This window comes from Netta rufina (assembly GCF_964035555.1).
Source record: "Netta rufina genome assembly, chromosome: 3".
Lineage (NCBI taxonomy): Eukaryota > Metazoa > Chordata > Aves > Anseriformes > Anatidae > Netta > Netta rufina.
The window spans coordinates 88,244,848-88,258,298 of NC_140125.1; the positions used below are offsets into that span (position 1 = coordinate 88,244,848).

General features: G+C 40.5%; 1 protein-coding gene across 5 annotated transcripts in view; it reads left to right on the forward strand.

Moving 5' to 3' along the window:
- FILIP1 (filamin A interacting protein 1) overlaps positions 1-13,451 on the forward strand; it is a 103,298-nt gene that overhangs the window by 31,210 nt on the left and 58,637 nt on the right. For all 5 annotated transcript variants that reach the window (XM_084284248.1, XM_084284247.1, XM_084284250.1 and 2 more), the window contains one exon: positions 12,352-12,630. In XM_084284248.1, coding sequence (XP_084140374.1) covers positions 12,358-12,630 — 273 coding nt within the window. In that variant the 5' untranslated portion in view covers positions 12,352-12,357. The remainder of the gene's footprint in view (positions 1-12,351; positions 12,631-13,451) is intronic.

The following is a 13,451-nucleotide window of genomic DNA, read 5'->3' on the forward strand; positions in this document are numbered from 1 at the left end:
ACACTTCCTTGAAGGCAGCTGAAAAGTATTTAAGTAAACAAATAAGTAATGCTGAGACATTACATAAGTGCTGGAAAAAATATTTTCTCAGACTGTTTTTCAGTAACTGAAGAGAAACAGTGATTTCTCTTTTTATATGCCACTTTCTTAGGTGACTTCTTTACCCGATTTACCAATTAGAATTGCAGATGCATCCCCCTGGCTTTTTTGGGTAATGACCGAACTTTTTGGCATCTTCATGAAAAGTCAAGTCAGCCTTTTCAATTTGCATTAAGAGACCCACTGAGTCTATGATATTTAGAGGCACCCACCAGTTTCTTTCAGCAACACTGTGAACCAAATTGCTTTTCTGTCATCTTTCTCCTCATAAGAAACAGGCATTTGAAAAATTTATGATGATTTTTTTTTCAGATTTACCTCCATTGCCAAAATTGAGTCTCTGATGTATTTCACTTACTCTAACTAAAATAAATAAATAAATAAAATCTAACATAGATCCATTGCTTGTTGCTGTTTCTGAAATTATTTGTTTTGGACAATAATAGACAAATTCTTCCCCACCCCAAGTTTTTCTCTCAGAAGGAGAGTTCAACACAAGGACTTGTGGCTGCGTAGTCAAATGATCTGCTTTCCTATTTAGGTAACCCAGTAAAAGCGAGGTTTTGGCTCTTTTGAATACTTTTTAGAAACACTGGGTTCTCTACTCCTCTCAGCCAGAAGTGTCCCTGAGATAGCGTTTGTATGCTGATGCCTTGGGGAAAATCCACCCCCAAAGCAAAAGGCACTGTTTGTAACTTCATTAATGCAACACTGATTATAGCAGGGACCGTGGGGGGAAAGGGGAGCACAACCTCTGTCACGTCCTAACTTTTGCCACCGAGTAGGCACTCTGTCAGATGCTGATAATGAGGTGCAAAACACGTGCCTTTGCCTCCCTGCCCAACAGCAAAACCAGCCTTCATGATGTTGTGTTTATACATCCGGCTCCAGTTTATCAGCCAGCCAAAAGAAATGCCCAAATTAGGGGCACAGCCTCTTAAGGGAGCCAGTGGTGGCCCTAGGGGGTAAAGCTGAGACCTCCCAGCACTTCCCTGGGGCAGGATGCAGCAGTGTCCTCCAGCCAAGTCCTTTCACAGGGATTCTGGAGCATCAAAGGCCACTTTCCACCACCTTTTCCATGGAAAGAAAGTCGGGGAATGCTTTACTTGCTAGGCAGGAGCCGTGGCAGGCTTCAGAGGTGGTCACTGAAGCTGCACGACCAAGGATGGGGACAATCCTGAAGTCTTGACATAGCCTCAGAGAGCTCTGGCTCCATTTCAAGGACACTGCAGATTAAAAATGAAACCTAAAGCCCTAGTTCAGTCACACAAGTAAGATGCTTAAAGCTCAACAGTGTGACTTTGTGCCAGTGCAGATGATTTTATCTTCATGTAGGCTTGTAAAACACCCACTCCATTTGTAGGAGCTCCTTTTAATATTTTTCCATGGCTCTGAACTGAAATTACTTTCTAAGAAAACAGCTAACATTTTTTTACTCTACCCTAGTGGAAAAAAAAAAAAAAAAGAAAAAAGAAAAACGAAAAATCATCTTTTTTTTTTCTTCTTTCTTTTTTTTTTTAATTTTTTATTTTTTTATATTCACAGTGAGGCAAATGAAACAGACTTAGATTTTATCCCTGTTGCAACTGGATTTTAAGAAGTCACAGACATTAAAGCAAGGTGAAACTGGCAGCAAGTAATTTTAGTTGTGTTAATGCAAGACCATGCCGGGGTATTCATTAGCATCTTTTTTCTCTCTTCCTCTGCTACTCAAGGTAGCTATGCTATGTTTTCAGCTTAGCTCGATTTTTTGTTTTTATTTTTATTTTTTTGCTGTGAACTAAAAACACCAGTGAAGATTTGAGCAGATTAACGGTGAGAGGATGTTCAAAAAAATCAAATCTGCTCAACCTGTAGATGCAGCATAACTATTTAACTTCATTCTTTTCAAACAAAGAAATTATCTAGGGATTTTGAAACCAAGGCATTAGAAGAGCCACCTAAATACGGTTTCTATATATGACAACTATTAAAGTGGATGAGACCATATTCAATGCCCTGGTGAACTTTCTGAAAGTTTTTGTGCTGCTCCCTGTCAGCATGAGGCATTGGTATTATTTAAATCAGTCAGGCTGACATTTACTCCTTTACTTTTTGCCACATGTTCTTAAGTCAGTGGAAAGCCTGCAGGAGTACTGGGAAATAATGACAGTCACTGGGCTGGCACTGCCAGGAATGAAGTAAGACTCTCCTTTCATTTTACCTCTTCACAAATGGTAATGACAACTGAAGGCCAAGGTTCTCAATAATGCAAGAGCCTGTGGAGCCCCACAGTGCTAGTCTGTTTTATCAGTGATGTGTAGCAGAAGAGCTCAAATTTTGTATCACTAAGCTCAGCGAAGTCCAGGAGAAGCCTGGTGTGAGGTGGGGATGTTGTGCCACCTCTCTCCTTCAGCTGTGGTGTCTCTTAGTGATAAGTGCTGAACTGCTGTACTACCAATCAGTACAGACTTAAAAATACACTTCTAGAATAAACAGTACACTTTTGCGTGCCTTGACCTGACTTGCTTGAAAAAAATATGTTTTCTTTTCTGTTTTCCCACCACCCTGAGCTTATTTTCCCTCTGTAGACTTAGTATTTATGGTGAGTTGCACTTTCTCTGTGCAGAGCTGAGTAGTTTTCCATTTCCTTTGTTTGTAAAAAAGCAGGCTGTGGAGGAGAGAAAAAGACAGGCAAATTAAGCAGTGCCAGGGCATGAGCACAGATACTGGGAGGTGAATGTCTGTGCTCTTAAACAGTTGGAGTGGTCCCCGGCACGCTTTTGGCCCGGCCACTTAACACCCTCCCAAACCATTTGAGAGCATGTTTCGGGAGTCAGCAGAGGCTAGGAGCTATTCCCAGTGGGCAGTGTGGATGCAGCCAGCATGTTATGGATGCTAAGAGGGCTTAAGAGCCTGAAGGATTTTCCAGGACAGCTGGCCTCACAGTCAGAGAGCAGCCCTGGCCATGGTTAATCTCTAGTGTGCGTGTAGCCAGAGAATTCCTTTTTTTTTTTTTTTTTCCCAACAAGAATGATATTATTGTAAACCCACCAAAATTGATAGTGAAACTCAAGGGCAGGTTTAGTATCAGAGGCTTTTTTAACTTCTTGTTTTTTTACCTTGGGTAAAGGGTAGACTTGACAGTTCTACCCTTCAGGAGGTAGAACACAGCCCAGCTTAAAGCAGGGGGTTAAATTCACCTCTCACCAATGGGCCAGGCATGCATGTGCAAGCTGGTACTCTTATGTCTATCAACAACTGAAGCTTCCCACAAAGAAGTCACTGAGAGAGATTTGGAACTTGCTCCCTGCTTTGGTTGACAGCTGAAATTTGAGATGCTGCAGATGTGTTTTTGCACTGTTGTCTCTTGGAGACACTATTTGTAGAAGATACAGGTCTTCTGTATAATTATTTTTTTTCCTTTGCTGTAAAATCTGTGAGCATATCTACATCCTAGTTCTTTTTGGTTATTTTTATAAAACAAAAGAAATTAAAATGAGTCAAATGTAAAATATAGCTATAGTTGTTTACTAGCTTCTGTGAAACCAGAGCTGTGCCAATCACAGCTACTGAAAAGAAAACTGGATTTGTGTCTGGTCAGCAAGAGACAGCAACACTTTCTTGGACCCAAACCCTGAGATTTGCTTTTGGGACATTTAGCTTTTTGTCTTGTCTCACACTTGTTAAAATCCAAGTCAATTTTATAATAAAGTATCATTTTGAAGTGAAAAGTTGAAATAGATTTTTAGAAAGCTAGTAATAGTTGCCTCCTTTCCTAAGAGTGTTCCCTATTTGCCATGTGGTTTATAAAAACATGTTTCTAGGTTAAGACAGGATTGCAAGGACAGCAGCTTTCCATGCCATGTTCCCTTGGTGACATTGGTTTTATGCCTTTTGGTTGGTCACTGTAAGGATAGGGACAAGGGACTTGGAGACAAAGCTGTGATTATTATCAACTGGCTCCTGTCTGTGGCTACTTTCAGCAGTTTTCTGCCACCTTGGAAGCAGAAAATACACTGGTAATGGAGCAGTGGTCTTTAAAAACTACTTAAAAGAGGTATGGCATGGTTCTTGAGTCCACAGTATATTTGATCTTGCAGGTTGTAAGCATGGTTCTGTGGTGTCAACAAAACAGAAATGACTAATGTTTATTTAACACCAAAGATTACCCATTTGCAGGAGTGAAGAATCTTTGGTAGGCCAGCTAATCTGCATCACCTCTCTTACCATTTTCCAGGCGTGTTCTGGCTGTCAGACGATAAAACAAATGTTTAGTGGGTTCAAAACTGAAACTGCTGGTGACATTGCTAGCTTTATCTTCATGTGAAGCTCAAGGTTTGATTTTTCACTCAAAATGGAAAAACCAAAAGGGCTGAAAGCTGTAAAAGAAGATGCAATGAACCACAACAGGGCACAGTGCTCATCCAGCCCTCAACGAGTGGCCATGTCTCAAGAGAAATGTTGAGCAACCACAGGCCCCATCAGCTAGGCATGAGGTATGTGCCCCAGGAAGCCATCTCCTCTAAAGATCTATCCCTTTCCTTCAAGTCAGGAGTAGTCCTGGACACAGGGCACTCCAGCAGGGTAGAAACAAGCCATGAAGAGGGTTGAGTAGGAGCCAACCTCCTCCCATCTCTTTCAGCCCAGCTGAAACATGCTAGAAAGGCCACACCGCAGGCAGATAGCACTCTTGCCACCTAGCTTGCTCCTGGCCAGTCCCTTTCAGCCACTCTGGAGAAAAAATACCTAAACCCTCATCAGACCTAGAGGCATGTTTGTCTAGTGGTGTCAGCTACTTGAGCTGGCTTCTTTGCAACTCCTGTTTGTACTTTCTGGCAGCTGGAAAGCACAGTAATCAAAACATGGATGGAGTGATATATAAAAGTTTATTTTTTTGACTGAATGATGATCTAATAGCTTATCATTCCTCATGTCTCATGCATCCAAGATGTTTTTCCAGATGAAGCCTGGGAAACATGAATTTCTGTGAAACAAGTCTACGTTACTCCTTAGTTCGGTCAGTGTGCATTACTCAAGAAAAAGTATTCCAGCTGAAACCACAAGTTTGTCTGAAAATGACAAAGTTAATGGAATTATACCAGCATAAACTCTGTTCTTTGTAAAGCTGTGCCATAATTTAGCCAGAGAAGAGTTTATCTTGGAGTTAAGAAAATGGTGTTAAAGCAGTATAAATCTGCCTTAGTAATGACCGGGTTTCCTCCTAGCTCTGCAAATTTCTTTTCTGCTTTCAAGTAGATTACACCTATTCAGAATGGCAACTGGATATGGAATTTGCAAAAATCTTTTCTTCTTTCAGAACATTCACGCTTATCCCTTTCCTTTCTTTTTCCAAGTGAAGGAACTATTATGAACATAATCGCTGGTGAATAGAATCCATGTGCTGTTATGCTCCAGTGTTACAAGAATCAATTTTAGAAGCTATAAAATAAATCTTTGATAAAACAAAAAAGCCTTACAGAATCTCATGCTGTACCTCTACAAGCGTATCTGCTGTAACTTTGCTAATGTTCTACCCTATTTGTTAGCAGCATAAAGAGAAAAGTTGACCAAAATGGATTAGGGAATAATGAGCCGGCAGTGACCCGACAGAAGAAAATAATGTAAGTCCTGCATTAAAATCAGTCACTACATTTTTGTCAGACAGCAATAATAAAGACAAATTCTCCATTTTTCTGATAATTAAAGCTACTCAAATTTATTCTGCCCATGGAACAAAGTGTATCAAGAAGTGAGGGAGACAGCGTGACAGCTGTCTGTCATGGGGCAGTATCTGCTTCCTGAACGAGCTCCTCTGAGCTCCATGCCCTCTCCCCCTCTCCTGAGTGCAGGCTGCAGCCGCAGCTGGCAAATGGTCTTGCGGGGTGGGAAGGAGCCTGCAGAGCATCACTCAGTGCAGGTGATGCAAACCATGCTATGGAGGTAGCATCAGCAGGAAGATGAACGTGAACATCTCATCTTTGGTGCAGGAGGTTCAGCATGCTTGGGCATTGCTCATCCTAACTCTGTTGTGACAAGTGTTTTTCCAGCTCTACAAGTGGACCAGGTGAAAGGGTGAAGGCAGTAGTGGTGTTGTGTAGTAGCCACAAGTGCTCTCCTTGTGTATAAGAATTAGGGCCCTGTGGCTTGGTTATTCAGGCTGTTTGTTGAGTAGAGAATTGCCCCTATTCACAAGGTACCACTGTGCCAATCTCCAACACTGAGGGCAAGCAGCTAACACACACTCTCACAAAAGCACATGTATAATAAGGCCAGAAGGAACAAAGACCTTTCATTGTCTGCTTTTGCAGATAAGTCATATGTATGAGGACAAGAGACTGGGGGACTCTCTTGACAAAGCGTATGATGATTAGTGCTCCAGTTGCAAATGTTTAGAAATTCAGGAAACTCCAGAACTGCTAAGGGGAGATATTTGTTCCTTTCTTCATTGTATTAGTCATTTGGTTTGACACTCTCCTCTGACCGGCATGACTGAAACAAACACTGGAGTCATCTGCGAAAGCAAACCAAGAATGAGGTCTGCATTCCCTTGGCACAGCATTGCTTGGCTATCGCAGAGTCCGGAGTCTGACACATGTCTGCTCCATGCAGCATCTGAGTCCAACTGTGCACAATGCAGCCGTCAGTTCCTACCAGCTCCTTTGGGAATGCACTGGTACCCCCCATCCTTTTTATTTTTTCAGGTCAGTCAAAACAACGATAATGAAAGCTTGCAGAGTTCAGTCTCTGAGGTGGTGTGAACAGTTGTGCCTGTAAATGTTTTTCATGTAACCACCACACTACTGAGGCCACATAGCCTTTGTTCTGTCTATCAAAATCCCTTGGGGCTAAGGACATCCATCCCCATCTGGAGCAGTCCTTGCTGAAGACTTTTCAGAGAACAAAGCCAATTTGGTGTCCCAATCTTCCTCTCTTCCAGATGCCTGATAAGGTGCTGTCTTTTTTTTTGTTTGGTTGGTTTTGTTTTGTTTTGTCTTGGTTTGTTGGTACTTATTGCTTACAGATACAGCTAATATTTTCTTCAGTCATCACTTGGAGCATATTTCAAATTACCTTATGCTTTTAATTTTCTTTGCAGATCAGTAGTCTTTGGGCAGAGATCTCTGCCATATACCAGGTCCTTCTGCACCGTGCACTGCCCTGCTCCAGTGGCCTGTCCAGCAGAGCTGCTGAAAGTTGCAGTTCCCCATCATGCAGCTCCCAAAGCCACAGCTTAGAAATAATTTCAGTTTTGACTCAGTAATAACACAATTGCACTGACCCTACCATCAATTGTTAGTCTGTCAGAAACCCAGCACTTTCATGTGATATTTTAATCAGTTAAATCTGCAACTGAGCTCCAGACTACAAATTTACAGCCAAAGGCAACAACTATATCATGGCTGTAAATCAACATTATTTATTAATTTATTTTTCTATTATAACATTGTTAGTATTATTATTATTATAAGGCAAAGCACTACAGAGCCAAAATCAGCATGTCCAATTAACAGGAGAGACTGCACATTAAGTTTAAAGAACCCTTTTGCACTATCTGATTCTAATAGCAGAAATAACGGAGCCTAATCTGACCCATCATTTCTGAGCTATAGGGAGAACAAATTGCTGTCGACGGGGGAAAAGTTTGGACTAGCATGCAGCCTGTCCTCTCCTGACATCCTACTCAGCAAATTCCTCACAGATTTCCTCCCAATGTCAGTACAACTAACATAAAGGTTATTTCATAAAATTTTGTGTGGATTGCTAACTGAGGACCCGTGCCCAAAACAACAATACAGACTCAAGTAAATAATCATAGCATTTTTCCCTTATGCTTAAAGCTTCACAGACAAATGCAGCAGAAGAGAGACTGAAGTTTCCTTGCCAAGTACCAATACTGTGAGCACATATTGAAATGAGTAGCCAATAAATGTCGAAATCAAGGTGACTGATCACATAAAAACTTCTTGTTTGACTGACGACTGTTTGGAAAGGTTTCTAGTTTAATGTGCAGTATGATGAAGGGTGGAAAAAAAACCAGCAGAATTAAATATTAAATGCTGAAGTCATTATAAATCATACCAACTATTTCTTTAGCAGATCAGGAATGCTGTAAGACACAGAGGTGTGGTCAGGGTGGATAGGAGGAGGACATTTGTTACCAGCATTAGACTAGCAGTGTCCCACAAATCAATTTTGGAAACTCGATGAAAAAACAGATAGGCAAAGTTTTGGAGGTTTGGTATTTGCATACCAAAATGTCATGCAACTGGTCAGAAAGTTTTCTTGTTTATCATGATGCTATCAGACATGTGGATGAATATCCAAAATGATAATACCAAGGTCTCATTCCCAACATACAGTGTTTCAGCCAAGATCACTGGTATGTTCTGGCTACTTCACACTGCTCCAATTAAAACTCAGTCAGTCTTACAGCTGCTTTGTATTCCTAGAGCAGTGCAGAACAGCTGGATCGTGCCATTGACTTTGGCCCTCAAACTCCTTGGAAATTACTATGTCAATATCAAAACTTTGGCCTTTTCTGTCATTATTTAGGCTTGAGTTGACCTGCATTTCTGGCTTCAGCAAGCAACACCTTCTCATTTGGGTAACATGTTGGAAATGTATCAACATTATAACTGAAGACAGAGTAGGTGTCAGCATTGCACTGATTTTGGCAGGCTTTTACACAAAGAAAGGCTGTTAAGGGTAATGTCCCTGAGAGTAACAGGCTGTCTGCCACACTTACTGTGATGTAAGACTTGATGCAAAATAAACCTACAAGTGCTAAAGAAATTAAAAAAAAAAAACTCAAAAGTTTGATTTCCTTTAGTGACAGCCATAGTCTAATTAGCTGGTTGATGCAAAGCTCCAGATCAGTTGGTTAAGATATTCTGCTGCTGTATTAATGAATTAAAAAAAAATAAATTTGACATCTGTCCTTGTGGTCCTGCATTACCTATATTGATTTACAGCAAGTTAAAATGTAAGACTACTCAGTCTTTAAATGGCTTCATGGCTTGCTATCTCTGCTTCCACAGGGACTGGTGGATCAAAGTGGCTGTCTTAAGTTATGATTTGACAGGGTGACACACCAGCTTTCATGAAGTCTAACATACCCAAGTGCATCTGTTTGATTATGCTGCGCTTGAGGTGGATACTGTGTCTCAACTTGTCATGAGTTAAATTTAAATTTAGTTGTGCACCTTCAGGTTGAGTCATCTTTCTACGGAGAGATCACTAACACAACATGTTACTAAGCAGTGTAATGTAATAATCTGTTTTCCACTGGAAAACATGTGTAAGACACACTTACAATATTTATTCTTAAAACATGTAGGATATTCTAGAGTCACGAGGCCATTCACGGTAAGCCATGAAAAATAAGCCATGGTTAAGAGATGAAAGTGGCTGGAGGCTGTGGCCCACAGGGACTCAGAAGGAAATACTCAGAAAACACAGACAGCTTGAATCCCAAGTGCTCTCTCCTGAGAGGAAGCATGGTTGAAAAGTTTAAAATCCATTAAAGTTAAACAAATTGAAAAGCCCTATCTGAGAGGAAACATAGTACAATGTTTATTTTTCCATTAAAAACCTGAGACCTAAAAGATTTCCTGAGGTTCTCAGGTATTGTTCAGGGTTATAATGGAGATCTGTTTTTAGAAAGTGTAATTCATGTGTTTAATCCAAACTATTTGATGAAAAACACACTGCTTAAGCATTCAGGAAGTTAAAGGCCATTGTATACCTGTATCACACATTGTTTGGATAGGAGCTGACCTACAATGCAAGGAATCTCATCATGAAACTCTCTCACTCAAAAACATTGGGTCTAATTCACTCTTCATTCATGCTGCTGGCTGAATTCCACCGAATTAATGAAGTTAAGACATGAGTAACCAATGACAATAAAAAGCCAATCTTCCTGTTGAGTGTGAAACTACCAAAATGCAAGGCTAATCTGAGTAGGAGATTTATAATGCTGGCCTACCTCAAGTAAGTAGCAAGCCCTAGCAGGCCCAGCCTAACATTAGTCAAGCAGATTAGTCAATGTATTTTAGGGTTTGCTCCACCACTACTATCTGCTACACTGAGATCCTTATCAGCAAAATGTGTGATGTTGAGAAGCATCTGTTTGAATAATGAACAAGCTGCAAACTAAATCCAGAGGTGAATTTAAGTGAAAAGAAAGATTTGGAAGCGGAGGAATATTCCTCATTAGATTTACTGATACAGAAACTGGGCAAGTTTAAGACATACAGACCCTTCTTCAGCTTTCTTCTATTTGTTTTGCTCATGCAACTAAAACAAGATACATCTCTGTACAAATTTTACTTTTCCAGTATTCTTAGACTATCTTGGGTAAACGGGGCTTAAGTAAAAATGGAGGCAGCAGGAGATACAACCATACATATAATTAAGTTGAAGTTAGGCAACATAAATTTCTGGTGGTTTCCCTTGACTGCTATACAAGCAATTTCAAGTAAGATGAATTTTTAAGAGATTAACGTAATTTAAATTTGCACTGCCTTACATTTTACCTCTAAGTTTGACACTGAACCAAATCTAAATTCATTCTTGCCTTTTTATTTCATATGGCAGATGTATCCTGATGCCAAATAGCAATCAAGGCCACCTACATTTAAGCATGGACAATCATTACAAAGACCTACTTCAACACAGGAAGACCACATAATAGAAATACAGGTCCATATATAAGCATGTCTGAGTATGTTTTGTACATCTTTTTAATACTGATAAGTAATGAAATACACACGGCTGAATTCATCCTGTGTTCTGCCATTGTTGTTTAGTGACAGAGAATGAAACTTTACAGGATAAATGGGATTTTAAGGGGTGTCAATCTCCCCAGCCAAGTCTGCAGGGTCAAGGGAGAAAAGGGAGAGACAGTTATAGAAGGAGAAAACGGACAGGCAGATTAAGCTAATTTTAGCTGAATGTGTTGATGGTTGATAAATCAAAAAGGGATGACAGATAACAAAGAAGAGAACTGTGAAAAAAATCTGAAGACAAGGGCAAGTTGTTTAACTTGATATTGCTGAGCAGCATCCAGCAGAGGGAATCATCTTTGATGAAGATGATTCACGGAAAGGATGATTTTAGCAGCTGTGTTTTATGTGACACCAAAGCTACGTTACTTGTAAACTAAATGGTCCCAGGGCCCCATTCTGTCCATGAGGTCAAATAGCACAACCTGGCTGTGCTTGCACTACTGAGCTCTTCTGTTCCAGAACAGGGGGGCTGCATCTGCACTGTCTTTTGGACTGGTCCCTGGTGTGGGACGAGAACTGGCTGGGAGAGTGGTAGTTCTCCTGGACCAGAAGTGTGCCAAGGAGCTGCAAATAGTTTGATAATACAGAAAGTCAAGTGTCAGAGCTCAGGAATATTTGCTTCACCAATGTTCTAGGATAGATATAGCCTAAGCGTGCAGTGTAGGTGCTTTAAGAGAACAGAGACGTGAATGTTCAATAACCAAGACCTAACATTTTGCAGAAACAGTGAATCTTCTGGAAGGAAGGACTGCTTTGATCATGGCCATTTACCTCTTATTGTTTCCATGCCTTCTTGTGCTTCTTATTCAAACTTCTTTTCAGCTTTCCTTCATCGCACTTGCAGCCTAATAATCTCATGCAGTATTTATCCTAAAATGCAGTTTACCACTTGATTTAGTCTACATTCCCAAGTTTTCTTAGTTACCTGGAACAAAACCAATGCTTCACTGAGGGGAGCTATAGAGTGACCATTGCTTATCATGCATTGTCACTCCACTCTCTCATACAGACTTTATGCTTAAGGAACACACTTTTTGAGAATTTAAATTGCATTTCTGCCTTTCAGGTAAACCTTGTGTTAAAATAGGGCCTACTTCAGCAAGCTGTTTTGTTCAGTAGTAGTTAATTGCAAATAATCAAAATGTTGATTTTTGGAAAGGTCACCCTGGAAAATGTTTGTTATTATTTTCCTGCATCACTTTAGGCTCCATACATTGTAGCTCATATCAGTGTCCTGGCATGCTGACAAGCGGGGTTACTCTTACTTTAGGACTCCATTAAATTTATAATCAATGCTCTGGATTCACTGTCTGCCACACACAAAGTTACTGAAAAATTTGAGCTTTGTGCCCCCTTCCTTTGAGCATGACAGTATATTTCTGTATTTAGAAGACTGTTGTTCTGCCAAAAGGCAGTATTTCTGCTGTGGCTTTTTGTAAATAGTTTTGTTTATAAAATGCACCTTTATGTTTCTTTCTAGGTAGGGATGAGATCCCGAAACCAAGGCGGAGAAAGCTCGTCTAACGGGCACTTCTCCAATTCCAAGCCTGTCATCAGCCATGCAGAGAACGAAAAACTCCAGGATGATGCCAAGAAAAAGAACAAACCTCATCGGAAGGAAGATGAGGTCATGGTTTCAGCAACTGTCAAACGGCACTCAAGATCACCTGGGCCTAGTGAACGAAAGAACAAGAAGTCCATAGAGCTCTCTAAAGAGGACTTGATCAAACTCCTCAGTATAATGGAAGGAGAACTGCAGGTAAATTAAGCAACTTTTTAAATGTATTTTCTATTTATCTATATATTCTTAGGCTGTCCAAGAATCATGGGGCTCAAGAGACAGTGACATGCAAATGTAAGGCAAAGGACCATAAGGAGAGTGCTAGTTGGTTTCTAACAGGATAGTCACAGTTTTAAGTACTGCTTAATTTACCATGTCTATCTGCAGCTACCGTAGCAAGTGATATTACAAACACCTGTCAGAACTGATGAAGAAAGGGGAGTCTGATGGTCTTCAATGCTTAAAAAGAGGCACAAAACAACCACAGGAGAATTAGGTCAGAAAAAGACAACAAATACAGTGAGTGCAATTACAGTCTTAAATACAAATATTCCAGGGAGAAATCCAGAAGTCACTAATACTGGAAAAGGTCTTAAGATAGCCCAGGACCTTATGCATACTCAGGGAATTGCTCAGGTCTCAGTCAAAGCTCTGCCTGTCCCACCTGACCTCCAGCACTATCTGCACATCCTCTTCCTTGCAAAGGTCCATTGGTTTTCTTTCCTGGAGCAGTGCTCACTCGGAAGTTTACTCAGTTGTCCAGATTTGCATATTTATTCAACCCAGTAATAAGTCTGCTACGGCAGACAGCTTAGGTTTGTGTTTAACTCACATCCCCCTAATTTCCATCCAGTTTCAAGGGTTCTCTTTAACAATAATAAATCACTGAACTCTCAGGAGTCTCAGCCATTAGGGAAAATGCAATTTCAAAATGAAAAGCTGAAACACAGTATTTGAAAAAGTCAGTGTGAAGACTTCTGACTTTTTATAACTTATCCCCATTTGCATTAGGACTGCTT